At 37.2% G+C, this 20236-nt stretch overlaps 2 protein-coding genes across 3 annotated transcripts; one reads left to right on the top strand and one right to left on the bottom strand.

Moving 5' to 3' along the window:
* Positions 1–443: 443 nt before the first annotated feature.
* On the top strand, positions 444–13255 carry LOC109051796 (glycine receptor subunit alpha-4-like). Of its 2 annotated transcripts, none has more exons than XM_042723739.1 (10): positions 444–882; positions 2245–2372; positions 5116–5183; positions 5797–6020; positions 6101–6183; positions 6269–6406; positions 6927–7141; positions 7315–7473; positions 11936–12040; positions 12761–13255. In XM_042723739.1, the coding sequence occupies exons 1-10, from the start codon at positions 569–571 to the stop codon at positions 13046–13048; spliced, it is 1722 nt and encodes a 573-aa protein (XP_042579673.1). In that variant the 5' UTR covers positions 444–568; the 3' UTR covers positions 13049–13255. The 2 variants fall into 2 exon arrangements, with proteins under 2 accessions (XP_042579673.1, XP_042579672.1); XM_042723738.1 differs by having other exon boundaries at positions 7315–7479.
* Positions 13256–14039: 784 nt separating this feature from the next.
* On the bottom strand, positions 14040–16943 carry LOC109051776 (60S ribosomal protein L36a-like). The gene is made up of 5 exons (XM_019069260.2): positions 16844–16943; positions 16337–16442; positions 16178–16245; positions 14714–14836; positions 14040–14123 (listed from the first exon to the last, which is right to left on the bottom strand). The coding sequence occupies exons 1-5, from the start codon at positions 16844–16846 to the stop codon at positions 14103–14105; spliced, it is 321 nt and encodes a 106-aa protein (XP_018924805.1). The 5' UTR covers positions 16847–16943; the 3' UTR covers positions 14040–14102.
* Positions 16944–20236: the final 3293 nt, after the last annotated feature.

Genomic DNA, 20236 nt, shown 5'->3' with positions numbered 1-20236 from the left:
TCTATCCCCTTATTCTAACCCTACACCTAAACCTCCCCCTCACAGAAAACTTTCTACATTTTGAGATTTTCATTCTATGATTTATATATTTTTTCTTTTCTCTTTTTCATTGGGATCTAAAAGTGTCCCCACAAGGTCAAACTCTACTGGTATTACTGTACTTGTGGGGACATTTCATATTAACTGAGAACGTATTATATTTTCACCACAGGACTATTGACGTGAAATGCAAGAGACATAAAGCTAATTAAAAATGTTCTGAAGAAATAGTGACAAGTCACAGAACCTAAAATCTAAATGCTGAACCTAAATTCTTGCTGTTTAATAACAGGAAGCTCTTGTTCTGTGTCATCTACTGAATATACTCAGGATACTCAAGATATCAGAGGAGGTGGATGGATGGATGGATGGATGTTTGTCCTCTGCTGCAGTCTGTCTTGGGATGTGGATCTGGAGCCCTTCAGGTGGAGTCGTGTCTCAGTTGTTTATTCTGATAAAAGTCTTTAAACCCATCTTACGCCCTGTTGCCTTCTCTCTTCTCCATGCTAGAACTGCACCTCAGGCTAGCATGTGGCCAGAAAGAAAAAAAGAGCTGAAGACCCCCTGTATTCACACACACACACACACACACACACACGCACAGACGTCTCTTAGTGTGGCCATCTCAGGATGTGGTGCTCAGTCAGATGGCAGTGGAGGAGAGACCAGAGTGCATCGGAATGGGCGCCCTGCCCCTCCAAAACACATCTGCTTACTGAGATTTAGCCACAGGACACCAAGGAGAAAAAGAGAGCAGCTGAATAGTGAAAGGATGTTTTCTCTGTTCTGGAGGATCCTGCTGGAGCTCTTACTGGTTTGGTGGATGTTTGAAGGGGTCATCAGGTGAGTTTTTCACAGGTGTGCCATCATTCTTCACTAGCATCACCATGTGATTCATTAAAACACTTGTAGAGGTAGTTTGTGAAGATTTAAACATAGTTTGAAGTGTTTTCAGGTGTTAAAATGACCTGTTTCTTCCCTAATGTTTGAATTTCCATACTTGTTCGCCTTTGTGTGCTCAGTTGTCCATATTTGGCTTGTGTATTCAGTTCAGTAGTCTTCATGGGTGATAGGTTTATTTAAATCCCGGAGAGCGTTCTTATGTTTCTGAGTGTGTGTGTGTGTTTGTTGGCTTTATGTATCTGGGTCTCTGAAGTATGAGGCTGACACATAGAGACAGCTCTGTCTGAAGTCATTTTCACTGTTACAGAAATTGCAGATTTATTGAAGTTCACATAATGAGATTGAACTATTATTGGCCTGTCTGGAACGAGACGTTTCTTTAGAATGACAATAAGGGCTTGTCAGTTTCACCTGAGGATGCATTCATTCTGTGTCTTATTTCCATCCCCTATGCGCTGTGTGAGATGGACTTTATACTTTCACAAATCAGATTTGCCACAGTTCTGCTCACAAACAGACAGGGAAACTAAAGAGGAACTGGACCAGAAAATTTCTCTAAATATGGAATAAGATTCAAAGTGTGTGAGAGAAAGTGCTGTCCTTTTCTCTGCTTGGACTTCTACTGAATTCTTTTTTTAAAAAAAATAAAATATTAACACCTACAACAACCTTCAATTAGGTTTAAGGCAATAAAGATGTCACCGCTATCTTATCTTTTACTGCAGCTGCACAGAGAAACAGACAGAACGTGTCAGGTGGAGAGGAGTTTTAATAAAACATGAGACAGATGTTCTGATGTGCTCATTTAAAGCCTTATTAAAGGTTGTAAGTAGACTCCTCAGGTATTTTGTTAGCAACCAGATTTCCCTCTACCATTAATATTTCAAGTTGGCATACATTATTACCAAAGCCTTCAGTCAATAATGGAATGATAACAAAGGCTTTTGGCCACAGTGAATTTTAAAATGAACAACTGAAAGAGCTCATAGAGAGCTTACTAATTAATAAAACCACACACATATACAGTCCAAACACCCACATTGTAAATTGGGTCATCTGGTCATTTTAACTCAAGTTTCATTTGTTTAATATAAATTGTGGAGTGAGATCTGGTTGCTAACAAAACCAGAATATAAATTACAAATTTAAGATTTTGAAAGATTCAAATTAGTGGTCTTAGACTTTGGACCCCACTGTAAAACAAAAACAGCTCTCTATGATGATCTGTTGGAGGCAGGTGTAGATATAATGTTCTGATGTGTATTTTATTTATTTATTTATTTATTTTTTTACTCTTCCCAGGTGTGTGTTTAGTAAGGAGCTGAAATCGCCCAGCAGCAGGGTGAAGCCCATGTCACCATCTGATTTTCTGGATCAATTAATGGGAAAAACATCTGGATATGATGCTCGAATCAGACCTAACTTTAAAGGTTTGACTTCAGCTCCAATCTGCTCTAGTGTAATTTATAGTTTTAATTTTTATCAAAGAAAATGTGATTTCTGTGAGTATAGCAAGTGATGAGTGCATCAAAAACTGTGAAACGCTCATCTTTATGCAATTGATTTGCAAAAACGGTCACTGTCAGCCAATTTCTATCACACTACCAATCAGAAGGTTTGGGTCAGTAAGATCTTTGAATGTTTTTAATATTGTCAAATATGCAATTTCAAATAACTGTTTTCTGCATGTTTTTGAATGAAATTGATTTCTGTGATGGCAAAGAATATCAAAGACATTCCTCCAGTCTTATACTTTAGAAATCATTCCAATATGCTGATTTGGTGCTCAAAAAACATGCATTATTGTCATCAAAGTTTAAAAAAGGTTGTGCTGCTTAATGTCCCCTCTGATAAGCTATGTATAGCCTATCACTAATGCCATGAACGTTAAATCAATAAATAAAATGCTGCAATCAAATATTTACAAAACAACTGAATGCTAATTAAACATTGGCTGAATAGCGCAGTCAGCTGTGTAGGTCATTTTAAGTAAATGAGGCAGTTGTCTAGTTCTCTATGTTTGTGAAAATGCTTTATTTTATCATTTGTAATTTGATTTAACAGTCATGGACAACCTCTTCAAGTGTTTTGTCTTGGAAACTATCTGTTACTATTTGCGGCTTGTGGATTTCTTTTTAATCAAGGAAATGAAGTTCAATTCTGTGTGAATTATCTAATCTAATATGTTAAAATGGGAGATGCAGAGGTTGAGTTTTCAATGTTTGTCTTTTTCGATCAATTGAATGAATGCCTTCTGGTGCATTGGTACCTGTCCTTTACCTTTAGTGATAACCTTGTAAAGAAGGAAGGCATTCACAATGGCAATGTCCATGAAGTGATAAAAATGCTGGATAGAAGTATTCATTTCTTTCCAAAAACAATAATCTTATTGACCCCATTTTTTATTACATCATCTCTATATGTATACACTGGACATTTGGAAACCAAATTAGCATTCTTCCAAATGTAATCATGCATTTAACTTATATGATGATTTTATTAGCTGTATAATAAAAGCAATCACATGCAGACCATACTAAAGACATCCACACTGACAGTCCTTCAAAGCAGCAGCCCTTAACTATTTTGAGCAGGTTTCTTCTCCACCAGTGGACATGTCAAAAACAGATACTTCATTTTTTTAGGTGAACTATTCCTTTGACCTCACCAGTAAATCTCTCACCACTTTATATTTTCGCAAAGCTGTGTTAGCCTGGAATTCCCTCTGCTGAATCCTGCTGTAAAGACAGACACACATGAGGCTGGAACTCCAGGATTCCACTCATTCTCACTTTCTTCTGTTACTTACTTTCAATGATATCTTGGTCATTTTTCAGCATCATACAAACAACACAGAAGTAAGTAAAACTGCTGTTGCGGCTTAATCTCTTTTACATAGATTGTTTTGGCAAGAACTCTGCGAAAATGTGATGCAGTCAGCAAAGAATATATTTACATTCTCTGTACACAGAGCAACATAAGATCTCATTAAGCTATGTGACCCCATACCCCCCCCCAGTGGGTTCTCAGGTCTTTTTTTTTACCGTCCCCACCATTCAGCAAGAGAAACCCACATGAGTTCAGAGACAAAAACCGACAGAATATGAGACAGAATTTCAGCCCCACAATGAGAATGATTTCAGAAACATGCAGGATACGGCTGTCAGCTCACGCTAGATTTCTCGCCGTAAAAAGTGTCACAACAGCCACTGTGAGGGGCAGTTTCTCCGCTGGCATTTAGTTTGCTGTGCTGTCCACTCAAGTGCATGTTAACCCACAGACCTAAATAAGTCTTTTCCTCTCATTCTCTTATGTTTTTTAAAACTGGAATTTCTTTTTTTATTCATATTTTTTCTTCATTCCTTCCTCTCGTTTTTTCTCATGATCTCTTGCTCTCTCTCAGTTGGGGTCTCTGAGCTCGTGTATATTTCATATCTGTTCTACATCTTAGAGATGTGGATGTCAGCATGTGTGGAGGGAAATGTCCCCTCTGATAAGCTATATATATCACTAATGTCATGAACGTTAAATCAATAAATAAAATGCTGCAATCAAATATTTACAAAGTTACTGAATGCTCTTTAAACATTGGCTGAATAGCAGGGAATAGCTGTGTAGTTTGTTTTAAGTAAATGTGGTATTTTACAGTTGACTAGTTCTCTATGTTTGCGAAAATGTTTTATTTTTATCATTTGTAATTTGATTTAACAGTCTTGGACAACCTCTTCTGTGTTTTTTATTGGAAACCGGAATCTGTTGCCATTTGCTGCTTGTGGATTTCTTTTTATTCAAGACACTTAAGTTGAGTTCTGTGTGAATTGTTCATCTAATCTTATATGCTAAAATGGGAGATGCAGAGGTTGAGTTTTCAATGTTTTTCTTTCGGCTAAGATTTGCACGAATAAAATCTTTAGTGGATTGTTTATTCCTGATGAAGAAAAAACAGCTTAGACCAGCCTAATATGATTTGCTGATTTTCCAGACTGGTCTGGTATGCTGGTTTTAGAAAGGTGTTGGCCACTTTTTGGCCAGGCTGGCTGAGCAGCTAAACACCAGGTTGGGGATCAGCTAGACCACTCTAAACCAGCAAAGACCAGCAAAGCAGTTTAAGCTGGTTTAAGTTTTTAAGAAGTATGGTAATCTTTCATATTGTGTTGTTCTTTTATTTTTTAGGTCCTCCAATAAATGTTACTTGCAACATTTTTATCAACAGCTTTGGTTCCATCACAGAGACCACCATGGTAAACACACACACACACACACACACACACACACACACACACACACACACACACACACACACACACACACACTCATATCTCCTAGGGAGAATTTGTCAGTATGCATTAAATTAATGACCATTAAATTTACACATTACATTGGTTTAGAGTTTGAGGAATCCACACACACACGCACGCACGCACGCACACACACACACACACAACACAACACATATATTTACATGGGAAGGATGCCTACACATATAAAGCTCATCAGAAATATGCTTGGTACAGAGTAAAAATAATCAGAATCATGCTTGAACATGACAATCTTTATTTGGATTAGAATCATCAGACTCAGTTTTATGAATGATAAATTCTTAAAGCTACTAAGAAGTTAGTAACTGACATTTTAGACACAATTTGGCAACCATAATTAACACAGGCAAGTGGAGTGATATGGAAAGGTCCAGTGCTGTTACATGAATTAAGTCCACTAACTTGTCATCAATAAATAAGTAAATAAATAGTGGAAATAATTGTTGTACTTTAACATCTGTCATGTTTTAGCAAATGCCTTTGCCTCAGCTGCTGTGAATGTGATCTGATGTATTTCTGAACACTAACTCCTCAGGATTATCGGCTGAACGTTTTTCTCCGGCAGCAGTGGAATGACCCACGGCTGGCTTATAAAGAGTATCCAGATGACTCCCTGGATCTGGACCCATCCATGCTGGACTCCATCTGGAAGCCAGACTTGTTCTTTGCCAATGAGAAAGGCGCCAACTTTCACGAGGTCACCACGGACAACAAACTGCTGAGAATTTTCCAGAATGGAAACGTGCTGTATAGTATCAGGTGCGACATCACCCCCCATAGATTACTTATCATTCCAAACCATTACATGAATGATCATCCGAAATATCTCTCTCTTTCAGACTCACTCTGATTCTGTCGTGTCCTATGGATCTGAAGAATTTTCCAATGGACATACAGACCTGCACTATGCAGTTAGAGAGCTGTATGACTGAGCCTCCATCAACTAATCTCATGCTTATCTTATTTCTCTTTTATATGCTCATTATCCTCCGTCTTTCTCTCTCTAGTTGGCTACACTATGAATGATCTGATATTTCAGTGGTTGGATGAAGGCCCAGTGCAAGTGGCTGATGAACTTGTGCTGCCCCAGTTTGTCCTGAAAGAGGAGAAAGATTTGGGATACTGTACAAAACACTACAACACTGGTATGCTAGTGCAATTCCACCATTATACTTTTTTTTTTTTTACTGATTTTACAACCAGTGTTGAGTGTATGCATTACTAAGCTTACTCTAATTTAATTACTTTTCCTTTGAAAAAGTAGAGCAGGGAATTACTGTCAAACAATAGTGGATTTAACATCAAAATTTAGCATCTAATGTTAAAATGCATGTTTTTAATATAACCCTCTCATTTTAAATACTCTGGTCCATTCAACAATAATTTATGCAGTTTTACATTATTTATTTGATAGAATTAAAAGAGCAGTTTCATGTCTATTCTTGTATTGTTCAACTGGTTGATGCTGATATGGGATTTAGAAAGCAATTAGTAATAAATAACGCAATACTTTTTAGAGAGAGTACTTAGTACATTAATAGTACTTAATTTTTGATTAATTTTAATACACAGATTACATTTAATAGTTACTACCCATCTCTGTTGGTGAATACAAATAACATGCATTTATTTCCGCTGTCTAACATGATTGCGTGTTTCACCCAGGTAAATTTACCTGTATAGAGGTGAAATTTCATCTAGAGAGGCAGATGGGTTACTACCTGATCCAGATGTATATCCCCAGCCTCTTAACAGTTATCTTGTCATGGGTCTCTTTCTGGATCAACATGGATGCCGCCCCGGCCCGTGTTGGCCTGGGCATCACTACAGTTCTCACAATGACGACACAGAGCTCTGGATCCAGAGCATCACTGCCTAAGGTAGGAATCTACTTTATCTATCCAATCATCCACTTTCAGTCATTATTTAATCCCCCTGATGTCATTCCAAACCTGCATGTTTTGTTAAAATGGATTTCTATGTTAACTGACAGCATTTGTCAGATGCAACATTTTTGTTAAATCCAGAATATTCCTCATGTGCATGCATGCAGGTGTCCTACGTGAAGGCCATTGACATCTGGATGGCAGTGTGCTTGCTGTTTGTCTTTGCTGCTTTGCTGGAGTATGCAGCAGTTAACTTTGTCTCTCGGCAACACAAAGAATTCTTCAGACTGAGGAGAAAACTGCGGGAAGAGCAACGCTATAGAGCTGTGAGTGTGAGTCTGAAACTCTCCTCTGTCATACACACACGACATGTTTGCGTGCGTTGAGTGCCCTTAAGATACTATACAATCACTGTGTGCCTGTGATCTTTCATGAGAGCAGCCTGCTGGCCCCTTCAGAGCAGGGAGGGAAGGTCAGCGATGGCATAAAGCCATGTCATGAATATTGCACCAAGTAATACTGTTCTTTCCACACACAGAATGTGGGACAACACGAATGGGAAGAAAGTGAAGGAGCTGCAGGATTTTAAATCTGGAAAATGTCCCAGTGAAGCAGAATACAAAATTAGCTTAGCTGAACTGATAAATTAAGCATTATTTCTCTTTTACCAAATGGAAATGCTAAAACAGTAATTGTATTCAGACAGGTTTTTGGAACCTGAAGCTATGATTGGTTGGCAAGATGGATGGCCCTGCTCAAAGCTCACCATTGGTTGATCCATTGTTGTTGGGTCAAGTTGGTCTGGGTGCTCAAATAAACAAAGTATTGGTCTGAGAGCATTACAGAGCTTGGGGGAATTTAACCTACAAATGGCTTTCTTATAGTTTATAAATATTAAGATGTCTGATTATTAAGAAGACCCTGTTTTGACACTGAAAATGTTCAGATTTAAGAAATGTTTTTGCTTTGTTATACTCAGTGACTATCAAGGTGAATCTCATGAAGCCTGTCATGAACATAATTGTAAAAAAAACCTTAAAAGGGTAAAAAAATCAAAAAATATATTTTTCAGTTTAACAAATACTATCATTCTGTACAAATACATGTACTTACCCTACCATTTAAGTAAGATTTTTTTAGTAAATTAAAAATTTAGCAAAGATGCATTAAATTGATTAAAATTGACAGTCAGAGACTTTGTGAAAAATCATGTTTTTCACAAAACTTAAAAAAAAACAATGATTTCTTTCAAGTGACACTGAAGACTGAAGAAATGTCTGCTAAATATTCAGCTTTGCCATCACATGAATAAATTGCTTTTAAAATATATTAATATTGAAAAAGGTAATTTTAGATTTTAATATTTCACAATATTAACATTTTTAATCAAATAAATGTACTTTTATGTAGTATGTGTGTGTGTATATATGTATTATTTGAGTAAAAGTAATATGTAATGTTTTCTTTTTTTAATATGTGTTCCATTAAAAAATGCAAACAAACCCTTAAGAAAAACATCCAGATGCATTATGCTAATGAGAATGGGGTGGGGGTAGTTATGCTTGTCATGAAAATTTCGCAATGCACTTTTAATGGTCCTAAAAATAGGCTTCATTTTCTTGATGTAACACGAAAAATCTTGTTTTGTCGTTGGATTTTTGAGCTGTATTATGACCCAAAGATGCTCTTTGTCTGCCTGGAATAGAAGACTGTTCCCAGACTCCTCTCAGGAGTTTTTGTCAGCAGAAACTGCAGTTATTTCCCCATCTTTACTCCTAACCAGCTAGCTGAGAGAACATCATGGCTTTCTTTTGGACACAGCAGACACTGTCCTGCCACAAAGAGCAGAGAGAATAAATATTACACTATCCTGTCCTTTTCTGTTCCTCCTCCATCTCCCCTCTATCGCCCTGCAGGGCAGGCTGTGTTTGTGTGTGGGAGAGACCCAGTGGGTGAGTTGGTGGCGCTGTGCCCCCTCATTTGCCTTAGGCATGCTGTTAGGCATGTAACATGCAAACATGCTTACACACTACTGCACTTAAGCTTTTAGGCACAATGTGCATATAAAAACACATACACCCCATTATGCATGTGGTGTTAGCCACATACATACAAACACACACATACACAATCTGACTAACTGTTTGGTCACAGGCAGAACGGTGCAGTAGGCTGTCTGATCTCATGTGCACTAAAGTCACCCAAAGCAGCGACCTGTACACAATGTGATTCAATACAAACACACAAATGCACCTAACTGACTGGATCTCATGCTCAAAAAAAGCATCTTTTCCCCAAGGAACAAATATGCTGTCACTGTTGATATCACACACACACACACACACACACACACAGATATACAGGTCCTTCTCAAAAAATTAGCATATTGTGAAAAAGTTCATTATTTTCCATAATGTAATGATAAAAATTAAACTTTCATATATTTTAGATTCATTGCACACCAACTGAAATATTTCAGGTCTTTTATTGTTTTAATACTGATGATTTTGGCATACAGCTCATGAAAACCCAAAATTCCTATCTCAAAAAAATTAGCATATTTCATCCGACCAATAAAAGAAGTGTTTTTTAATACAAAAAAAAAGTCAACCTTCAAATAATTATGTTCAGTTATGCACTCAATACTTGGTCGGGAATCCTTTTGCAGAAATGACTGCTTCAATGCGGCGTGGCATGGAGGCAATCAGCCTGTGGCACTGCTGAGAGGTGTTATGGAGGCCCAGGATGCTTCGATAGCGGCCTTAAGCTCATCCAGAGTGTTGGGTCTTGCGTCTCTTAACTTTCTCTTCACAATATCCCACAGATTCTCTATGGGGTTCAGGTCAGGAGAGTTGGCAGGCCAATTGAGCACAGTAATACCATGGTCAGTAAACCATTTACCAGTGGTTTTGGCACTGTGAGCAGGTGCCAGGTCGTGCTGAAAAACGAAATCTTCATCTCCATAAAGCTTTTCAGCAGATGGAAGCATGAAGTGCTCCAAAATCTCCTGATAGCTAGCTGCATTGACCCTGCCCTTGATAAAAACACAGTGGACCAACACCAGCAGCTGACATGGCACCCCAGACCATCACTGACTGTGGGTACTTGACACTGGACTTCAGGCATTTTGGCATTTCCTTCTCCCCAGTCTTCCTCCAGACTCTGGCACCTTGATTTCCGAATGACATGCAAAATTTGCTTTCATCCGAAAAAAAAGTACTTTGGACCCACTGAGCAACAGTCCAGTGCTGCTTCTCTGTAGCCCAGGTCAGGCACTTCTGCCGCCGTTTCTGGTTCAAAAGCACACGCCTGTGCACGGTGGCTCTGGATGTTTCTACTCCAGACTCAGTCCACTGCTTCCGCAGGTCCCCCAAGGTCTGGAATCGGTCCTTCTCCACAATCTTCCTCAGGGTCCGGTCACCTCTTCTCGTTGTGCAGCGTTTTTTGCCACACTTTTTCCTTCCCACAGACTTCCCACTGAGGTGCCTTGATACAGCACTCTGGGAACAGCCTATTCGTTCAGAAATTTCTTTCTGTGTCTTACCCTCTCGCTTGAGGGTGTCAATGATGGCCTTCTGGACAGCAGTCAGGTCGGCAGTCTTACCCATGATTGCGGTTTTGAGTAATGAACCAGGCTGGGAGTTTTTAAAAGCCTCAGGAATCTTTTGCAGGTGTTTAGAGTTAATTAGTTGATTCAGATGATTAGGTTAATAGCTCGTTTAGAGAACCTTTTCATGATATGCTAATTTTTTGAGATAGGAATTTTGGGTTTTCATGAGCTGTATGCCAAAATCATCAGTATTAAAACAATAAAAGACCTGAAATATTTCAGTTGGTGTGCAATGAATCTAAAATATATGAAAGTTTAATTTTTATCATTACATTATGGAAAATAATGAACTTTTTCACAATATAAAAAAAAAAACAAAAAAACCTGTATACTGAAATATCACCAAGAATAAGTAACCTTTAAAAAAGGGAAGACTGAGAAAAGCCAAAGAAAGCTGGCACAAGAAAGGAAAGACAAAGCCAAAGAAAACCGCTGAAACTGACAAAAACGTATTTAGACTAAAAAACAAATAAAGACAATTTTTATGTAGAAAATATATGTATCTTAGAGAGTAAATGCATTGTTTAAAACGAAAGCCTGGCTCACAAAAATATGTTCGAAGAACATTTAGCTAACGATCCCAATAAGTTAAAATGGTATTGCTGAATGTTTAAAATGCTGAGTTTTAAAAATGTTTTTTCTTGGTTATGCTAATGTTAAAGGAACATTCCATTTTATAATTTTCCAAACATTATGGAAACATTAGTTTTGAATGTTCTCTTAACATCCTGAAACAAGTTATCACAATAAAAAAAAATATTAGACAGATGTGAAACTAAGGTGTTTTAGATAATAATGTATAAATGTATAATATTTTGTGGTAACGTTTGAGAACAGATAACTTTGAATGACCATTCTATTAACGTTACTGGAAGAACATTTGTTCATAACTTTGAGAAAAGCTTGGCAGAATTCCTGAGATGGTTCCCTGTTATATGTGATGGCTCAGAGTGAAATCTGATCACTGACTTAGTTACGTCTTGACAAATGAAAGATATTACTGTAGAAATGTGCATGCCCACTAGAGATTTTTAAGGTACATTGTGACCCCCTTTACAGATCTGTAATGCATGGTTACAGAGAAGCCAGGGAGGTCTGTTGAGGAGTGCAGTGGAAGAGAATATTTTATTGTTTAAATAAATGATGTTTTTAAACAAGTGTCTTTGTATTGTCTTCAGGCATCTGGTCAGGCTGGAGGAGCAGAGATGAAGAACAAAAGCAACAATGTCACAGGGAGTACGCCAAGCAGAAGCACACAACGCCACTGCAGTGCCTGTGGACGGGTATATGCACCCACAAATTAAACATTTACATACAAACACTCCTACCTTTTGAATACTTGATTCTGATTGGCCATTGTTTTTGTTTGTATAATGACGGCTAAATTACCACAGATATGTTGCTGTTGTTGATGACAACATAACTGTGCTACTTTCATGTCTTTCATATCACTCTCATATTTTATCCCATTTCATAAAAATGCAAGTTCGATAACTAATTGGTAATCTTTCCATACATAATTCTACATAAATAATAAATGTCATTAATCTATAGTAGGCTAATGTTTCCCAGTTAAAACAAGAAAACAAATACATTACTAATAGATAAACAGAGCTGGATAAGAGTTAAAATAGTGAAATAAATAGTGAAAAAATTAAAATAGTGAAAGACATTTTACAAAGCAGCTAAATATGTTAAGTGGCCCATAGAAATTGTTTCTTCATATATATATATATATATATATATAATATATATATATATATATATATATATATATATATATATATATACATATATATATATATATAAGAATGATTTCTGAAGGATGTAAGTTAACACTGGTTACTTGAAATTCAGCTTTCCCATCATATATAATATTTAAAATAAATACATTTGTAATATTTCGCAGGTTTACTGATTACTACATTAAAAAAATCCTGCCGACTCCAAACTTTTGAACGAAAGTGTATATTCATGTATTTTGTGGTGGTGTTTTCCTTCAGGAAGAGCAGTTAGACTCACAGAACCAGGACTTGTTCTTCACGGGATACGGGATGGACAGCTGTCTGTCTGGGGATGGGCCTCTCTCTGAGGCTGCTGCCATGTTTGTGGGCCTGCCGCCCGGCCACGTTCTGTTCGAGATCCGCCGCCGCTTCGTAGAACGCGCAAAGCGGATCGACACCATCTCGCGAGCCGTCTTCCCCCTCAGCTTCCTCGTTTTCAACGTGTTCTATTGGATCACGTACAAAGTGCTTAGAAATGAGGACATTCACCCTGCCCTGCAACCCTGACTCCTTCTGAAATCCCAGTATCCCATTGTGTGAGCCCGTTTAAAATCAATCCAGTTGAGGAAAGGTGCAACACGTTCTCTCTGCTGGAGTGGACAAATACACATGCCTGTATGACCACTTTTGAAACGATCTAAACCTTTAGTTTAAATTGCAATGGCTAAATCACTCCTGACCTTTGAGGTGCAAGTTTTTTTTTCTTCTCTCATGGAGCACACTTGTCTATTATTAAAAATAAATGTTCTAAACAAACGGTTTGTTTGGCAGCCTTTTTTTTAGTCATGTATGTACAGGTGTCCACATAAATAGGAAAGTACTGAAATCTCTAAAGTACATTTTATTTACATGCATCAAATTGGCTATCAAAACTGACAATGTAATCATGAATTTTGCGGTCTAAAAATGCACTTTTCAGGATGATCCAATGCAGGGATCTCCAACCCTGCTCCTGGAGAGCTACCATCCTGCAGACTTCAGTTCCAACCCTGCTCCAACACACCTGTCTGTAATTTTCAAGTATCCCTGAACACCCTGATTAGCTGCTTCAGGTGTGTTTGATTGGGGTTGGAGCTGAAATCTACAGTAGCTCTCCAGGAGCAGGGTTGGAGAACCCTGATCTAATGTAATGCGTGCACTTTATAGCGCAAAAACACCAGGGGATGCCTTTTTTAGACATAACTTCCTTTCCGACAGCTGCCAAGTTAAGTGTTTCTCACATTCATTTTTTAATGTGTGGTGTGTCTCCTCCTTGTTCTGTCCCTGACTACACACAAAACTGCGTAAGAGTCTAAGTAAAGATTTATCTTCTGCTGCTGGATGCATAATTTGCTTTACCCCAACAGATGCACGAGACACATAACAGATCTGCTGTTAAAGCAACACTTCTGTATGCATTTATGAAGCTGCCATTTCGGTCCCCTACAGTGCACTTGTGTGGAACTTAATTTGGAAACACTGTTTGATACTGATGATGAATGAAAGGCAAGAGTCAGCATACAACTGTATACAACTTTTATTGACAGTGATGGTAAACCACAATAGAAGCATTTGGCCCAGCTCAGAACTGGATGACCTGGCCCTGTAAGAGAGACGAGAATAGAAATTAGGCACAGTTTTCATTGGTTCTGTCCTAGTTAAGGGAAAATATTTAATTGAAAGCCCAAACATTTATGACGTGGTTAATTCTAATAATTAAGAAATCATGGAAAAAATGTTTAAACTTCACATTTCAAAGTTAAAAAACAGGTCCACCACTGATTTTTTTTTAGTCAAATAGACACTATAAAATACCTTTTTCTCAAATAAATTTCCATTACTTTTGAATATACTGTACAACTTTTTAAAAATTCAGCATTGTACATTTTTTAAAGTTTGCCCTCACAAGAAGAGCAATTTCTAGCTGATGAAATCAACCATAAATGTTTACTACATATCAAATGAATTTTGATGCAAGTCACAAATCACCTTGAAAGGCTTGTTCCAGATTTTCCATAATGAAAACCCTCAAAACAATTAATGATTTAAAAAAATATATATAATCTCCCGTGCATCCAAAGTTTTACTATCAGTACAAATAGTTCCAAATTCTGTGTTTAAATTATATTTATTAAATATTATATTTTTAACCAATGTGATGTCAAGTCTGGTCAGCTGATGTGTATTCCTTACCTTTCTCTTCTTGTCTCCTCCTAACTCAAAGTGTTTGCATCTCTTGATGGCCAACATCCTCTTTGAGCGGCAGTTGGGTTCCACGCACTCCAGCCTCAGCACGATCTTCTTTGTGGTTTTAGCCTGCGGCACAAGGGACAAAAATCACACCTGATATGCAAACATCAATCCAATCAATCTATAGCAAAACCTCTGTTTTCCAACTCCCACAAACAAAGTAGATCTAGACTCAAATAAAATGCTTAGGGGGTCATTAGTGGAACGTCCAAAGCTTTGAAGCTCAAAGAACCTCATTCATTTGTATTTAGTACATTCCACTTGTAATCGGATAGCTCTTTACACCACTTGTAAAGAGTCTTAAGGCAAATTCCAAATGGAAGTGAGCATCCCTATGCCCTAGTCCCTTCGAAGGGCAGAGCCCTTGAAGGGTGTAGGGCATTACGGTCTCATAAGCGTTTGGAACTCCCTTGGCGAAGGGAATGACTGACCCAATGTTACATTGACAACGCTCTGCATGTGTGCAGCATTCAGCACTCCATCAGTTGTTGCAAATCAATATTTCTTATTCTTAATATTTTATTCAAATATTGCCTAATTGTGTCTGATTTACTTTTAAACTTTTTCAAACTAAACTTGCTTGCACTACCATCTTAAATCTTATTTCCATCACTGATGAAAAATAGTGTCTTACATTTAAATAGACAAATTTAAAAAAACATTTATATTAACTCTAAAATAAAACCAAAAATCAACCAAAAATTTAAAAAAAAAAGCATCGCAAGATCTAACCGCGGATCACATGATCACAAACAGAAATCACTTCCGTGAAGTGACCATCGCATGTTCCCTTCACAATAACGGACTTCTGGAAGGGCCCTTCGTAAAGGGATTCAGTTGTTCACTTTTGTTTGGAACATCCCTACAAATGGCATCCCCTTCCTGAAGTGCCCTTCAAGGGCACAAAAAAGCCATTTGGAATTCGCCCTCAATACACTCAATATTCATCCAAATTCCAATACAGCAATATTTAGTAAAATGCCATATAAAGACATTTAACCATGTCAGAAAATACATATACGGTCCTAACACTAACCCTAAGACACGGCAGGCTTGTAGTTTTCCATGTGTTGATAAGTTTCAACCACAGTCTACACCAGTGGGCCTCATTTTTGTCAAGAACTAGATGACCATACATTTCTTTTAGTTTTACTGTATAAAGAAACGTTACACCCTTTGCTGAATAATTAAATAAAATTAACCTCTCTAGGTCTACACCGCTGATTTTAAGTATATGTAAACTACTTTGCGTTGCAACGACACCTAAAGTGTTTTAATTATAGAAACTTGCTTTAAAATACAACAACATAGCTTTGGCGCAATATTAAAATAAAAGACTTTGAAAACTGCTGGTCTGTGTTAAGCATGGCAATTCTTGCATCCATACACCCATCTGCATAACGTTACCTTTTTCCGGAAAATAGGCTTCGTCTGTCCTCCATAACCACTCTGCTTTCTGTCGTAACGCCTCTTTCCTGGAAGAAACACACAAACAAATGCAGGTAGAGGTCTAACTTACAGACAAAGAGCACACTGCTGATCTCTCAGTCAGCTCTCTGAACTTACCCTGTGCGTACACAGAGTCCTTGCCCTTCTTGTACTGGGTCACTTTATGTGGCTGGTGCTTCTTGCATTTCTTGCAGTAGGTCCTGCGGGTCTTCGGTACGTTCACCTGAAGATAAACACGCGTGTCGTCAGAGATCTCAAGACACCGCCTAGCGTTAGCGCTCAAGCTAATCGGCATTTTCACTAAATACACACACAATTTCTTAAGTTAAACTGTGTGCATAATCATTTCGAATATATTAAGACAAAAAAAACTAGTGTTTTATTAAGATGATCCCAAAATACAACTCAGAGGCGGCTACAACTAAACCATCTGCATTACGCGTTGGGAAATCTGCAAAAAGACAATAATCATCTCATTCGTCACATAAACGACCCAATAAAACATTTTATATGGTGCCGAGAATGTATACATTCACACCGTATAGTTTATTTGGGGCTAGGTTGTTCTCATATTGAGGATTAAAACAGATTTTGGATGAAATTCCACAGGACAATATTACGTACCATGGCTGCCCTCGCGGAGCAGGAGCAAAGAGGAAGTGTACTTTTTCTTCTTGTATTTATAATGGCGGGTGGCAACTAACGTTTAAGATGCATATCCGCCCCCTACTGTGCTGGAGTGTGGACCAGAAACGTATATTTATTAAGAGAAGAAGAAAAAATATATATATCTATAAAACATTAAGGAAACCAATGAATAAATTAATACAATAAACCCCAAGCACTTACATTTTTTTTTCATTAAACCAGTTTCTTTCAAAAAAGTACACAAAGCTTTATTTATCTGATCTCCAACTTTAAATAGGTTTTTAAGATTTAATGTGTTCACTCCATATTTCTTTAATTCATCTCTTAATTTTATCCTTTGATTTTCATAAGAGGAAGTGTAGACGTCACTTAAGAGTACTTGGGGTCTCGCGCTGTTTGCTGTTGCACGATGCTACCACCTAATGGTCGACACACCAAGCATATATATGAATACAAATAAGTAGTATTTGTTTTATTTGATGTGTAACGTTAATTATTTTAATATCACAGAACACGCAAAAGCTCGATAATAACCAGGTATCGCGATATTTTTTCGAAACGTGACCAAAACGCGAGTTCCTTTTTCATATCTGCTCAGAAAAGACGACCAGCGACTTTATTTACCAAACATTTTTTTTTTTTTTTGGAAAAGGATCAACATTTCATAAAAATGACTGAAAATGCGACTAGTATCACATAATTTCGAGGAAATACCTCTAAATTACAATATACAATTGTTTGTGGCACAAAAAAGACTGTTTTTACGGCGGAATGAAAATAGATTACAAATATTTATATTTACACATTACTTTTGCCTGATTTTAGAGTTGAAATCACAATAACTGAAGAAGTCTGTTCTCAAAAACACAATTATAAAAGGGAAGAGAAGTTTCAAAGACCAGGAAAGTATGCTTTTTTTGTGCTGTTTCAGTGTTAAGTTTATATTTTCATTGGTGTTTGAGTTAATTTTTGTAACTCGTTAGCAGATCTTGAACCTGGAGTGTTTTTTTGGAAATGGGGCAGAAAGATATAACAGGTGTGGTGGTAGGCTTTGTTTATAGGGAATATTTGTACTAAATGACAAATAACCAAAGACATATATTGAAATAAGAAGTGATGTTATAAACATGGTGATATTTTAATAAGAATAATCTTCAAACTGTTCTTTTTCTATTGCTGTGTCTCATTTGTCTTTGTTTGTTGTCAGTTTTGGTTTGTCAGTGAATAATGAAGTATAAAGAACAAACGGCTAGCAGAAAAGGAAACCACTCTGCTTGTGCTGCTGTGCCTGCTGGCCGTCTGAGAAGCTGATATGGACTGGCACTATCACCATGGCAACACTCACTAGGTCATTCCCTATGAGCTGTAATAACATCTGCCTGACCCAGTGACTTCAAGGTGCATTCTGCACAATATATTTGACTGCTAGATGTTACTAGATAACCGTGCATGCACATGCAATCGTTTGGATTGAAAAAACACCCTCTCAACCATCCACACACACACGCTGCATCTCCACGGAGCTTGGATTAATAACACCTGATTGTACATGTTCGCCTTTGGCTCCTTTCTTGCAGATTAACGGGGTTAATTAAAGGGAAATAATTTGAAAAGACAAAGAACAAACATTGTGAGGTTGCTCTGTTGTTAAAGGGCCAGTGACTGAGGAAAATGTGTCTGATTGGCAAGCCCATAAATAATACATCCAAGCTTAATACATCCATGTGTTGAAATTAAAGCTTTGTTAGAAATAAAGCAATGTTTTGGATGTTGCAGGATCCCTGGTGATTCACCAACCCTTGACACAACATTGGCCAATGATATTTTTCAACACCAGTAATGTTAGTGCACCAGGTAAGCACTGTTCCATCAACTGTTTTTGTAAGCAGTGTTGGGGGTAAAACATTGCAATTAATGTTGAGTTACGTAATCAGATTGCTTTTTAAAGTAACTAGTTAAATAACGCATTACGTTTTAGTTTACAAGAAAATATGAGTTAATTTTTTAAATATGTAATGCCTTACTTTGTGCATTACTTTGTGAGTTACTTTGTTTTCCCATTTATTAACTGACAGTTCTCCTGTTCCCATGTTGAGAGAAATCGGGAGTAAGTGCAGAGGTGTTGTGTGTGATGTGGGAACATGATTGTTACTGTAGTTCGAGATTAAATGTGAATGAGCATTTACTCATCTCTCTTGCACAAAAACAGATTCAGTATTTCCAAAATTAATAAAAAACTGTGAAAGGAAAACTCAGAATATTATGCAAACCTGCAATAAAATTAAATGTTAACACAAAAATTCTATTTTATTAACCAGTGTATTTGCTGCTGACCTTCAGAGATCAAATTCAACCATGCTAATAAGCAAAAATGGTTTTAGATAGACATAACATTTGTGTGTGTGTGTGTTTATTTATTTATTTATTTTGTGTGTGTGTGAATGAGAAAAAGGTATTGAGTTTTCTTGAATCCTATTCTTTATGCAGTCTTGAATGGCAGCACAGCTGAAAGGTCTTTAAATGAATGGCTCTCTTTGGCATGCTGTTTGTAGTGCTAACCCGTTATTTGTGACATAATTGTGTGTGTAAATAGAAAATGTAAAAATGTAAATGATTTCATCCCTAAATATATGTGGTTTCTTGTAGTAGAAGGGCATTGTCCCCACATCACAGAGCGTGTTGTCCACAGGGGGGCGCCAAACAGCTGGAGGCCTCTGGGTTTATTTAAACAGGGAAGGAGACAAGTTTATGCTGACGTCCAGCAAATTATGAAAACGAAGGTGAATATTTGTATATCTCTTTCATGCTCATTTCCTATATGTTGCGTTTCAGTTTGGTAATTCTTTAAATCTGTAATTATTGGACTGGGCACACTGGGTTACAGAACATTTAATTGTTATTCTAATTATTATAGTTAAAAGAAAAACACAAACAAACAATGAAATGAAATAATAATGAAAAAAGCTTATTTGTGTGCCTCTTTTAAGCATAATATTAATAGTATTAGCAAACAGCCTAATGCAGTGACACTACAACACAGTAGTTTCGGTCAGTTATATCACAGATTGTATCATGAAAAGAGGCAATAAGGACACTTTTCATTTGAATTTGAAGGATTTCTCACCACCACCTTCAGCTGTACCTGCAGACGTGCCAGAATGCTGATTCGTTTTTGGAGTACGGCCATATCCAAACCAAGATCTGAGGCTGGCAGTTCTGATTCATTTAAATGCTAGGTTTTTATAATTATTTGATTTTCTATCTCTGAGCTACTGTCTCCTTACTTTATTAGCATTAAAATAGTGGCAGATGTCAATTATAAATTAGTAACCTACATTTTTAAATGCATATATAACCAAAAACATTTTT

This window comes from Cyprinus carpio, chromosome B5 (assembly GCF_018340385.1).
Source record: "Cyprinus carpio isolate SPL01 chromosome B5, ASM1834038v1, whole genome shotgun sequence".
Taxonomy (NCBI): domain Eukaryota; kingdom Metazoa; phylum Chordata; class Actinopteri; order Cypriniformes; family Cyprinidae; genus Cyprinus; species Cyprinus carpio.
Note: the sequence above shows the minus strand (reverse complement) of the source record. Positions and strands in the feature narration are given on the sequence as shown.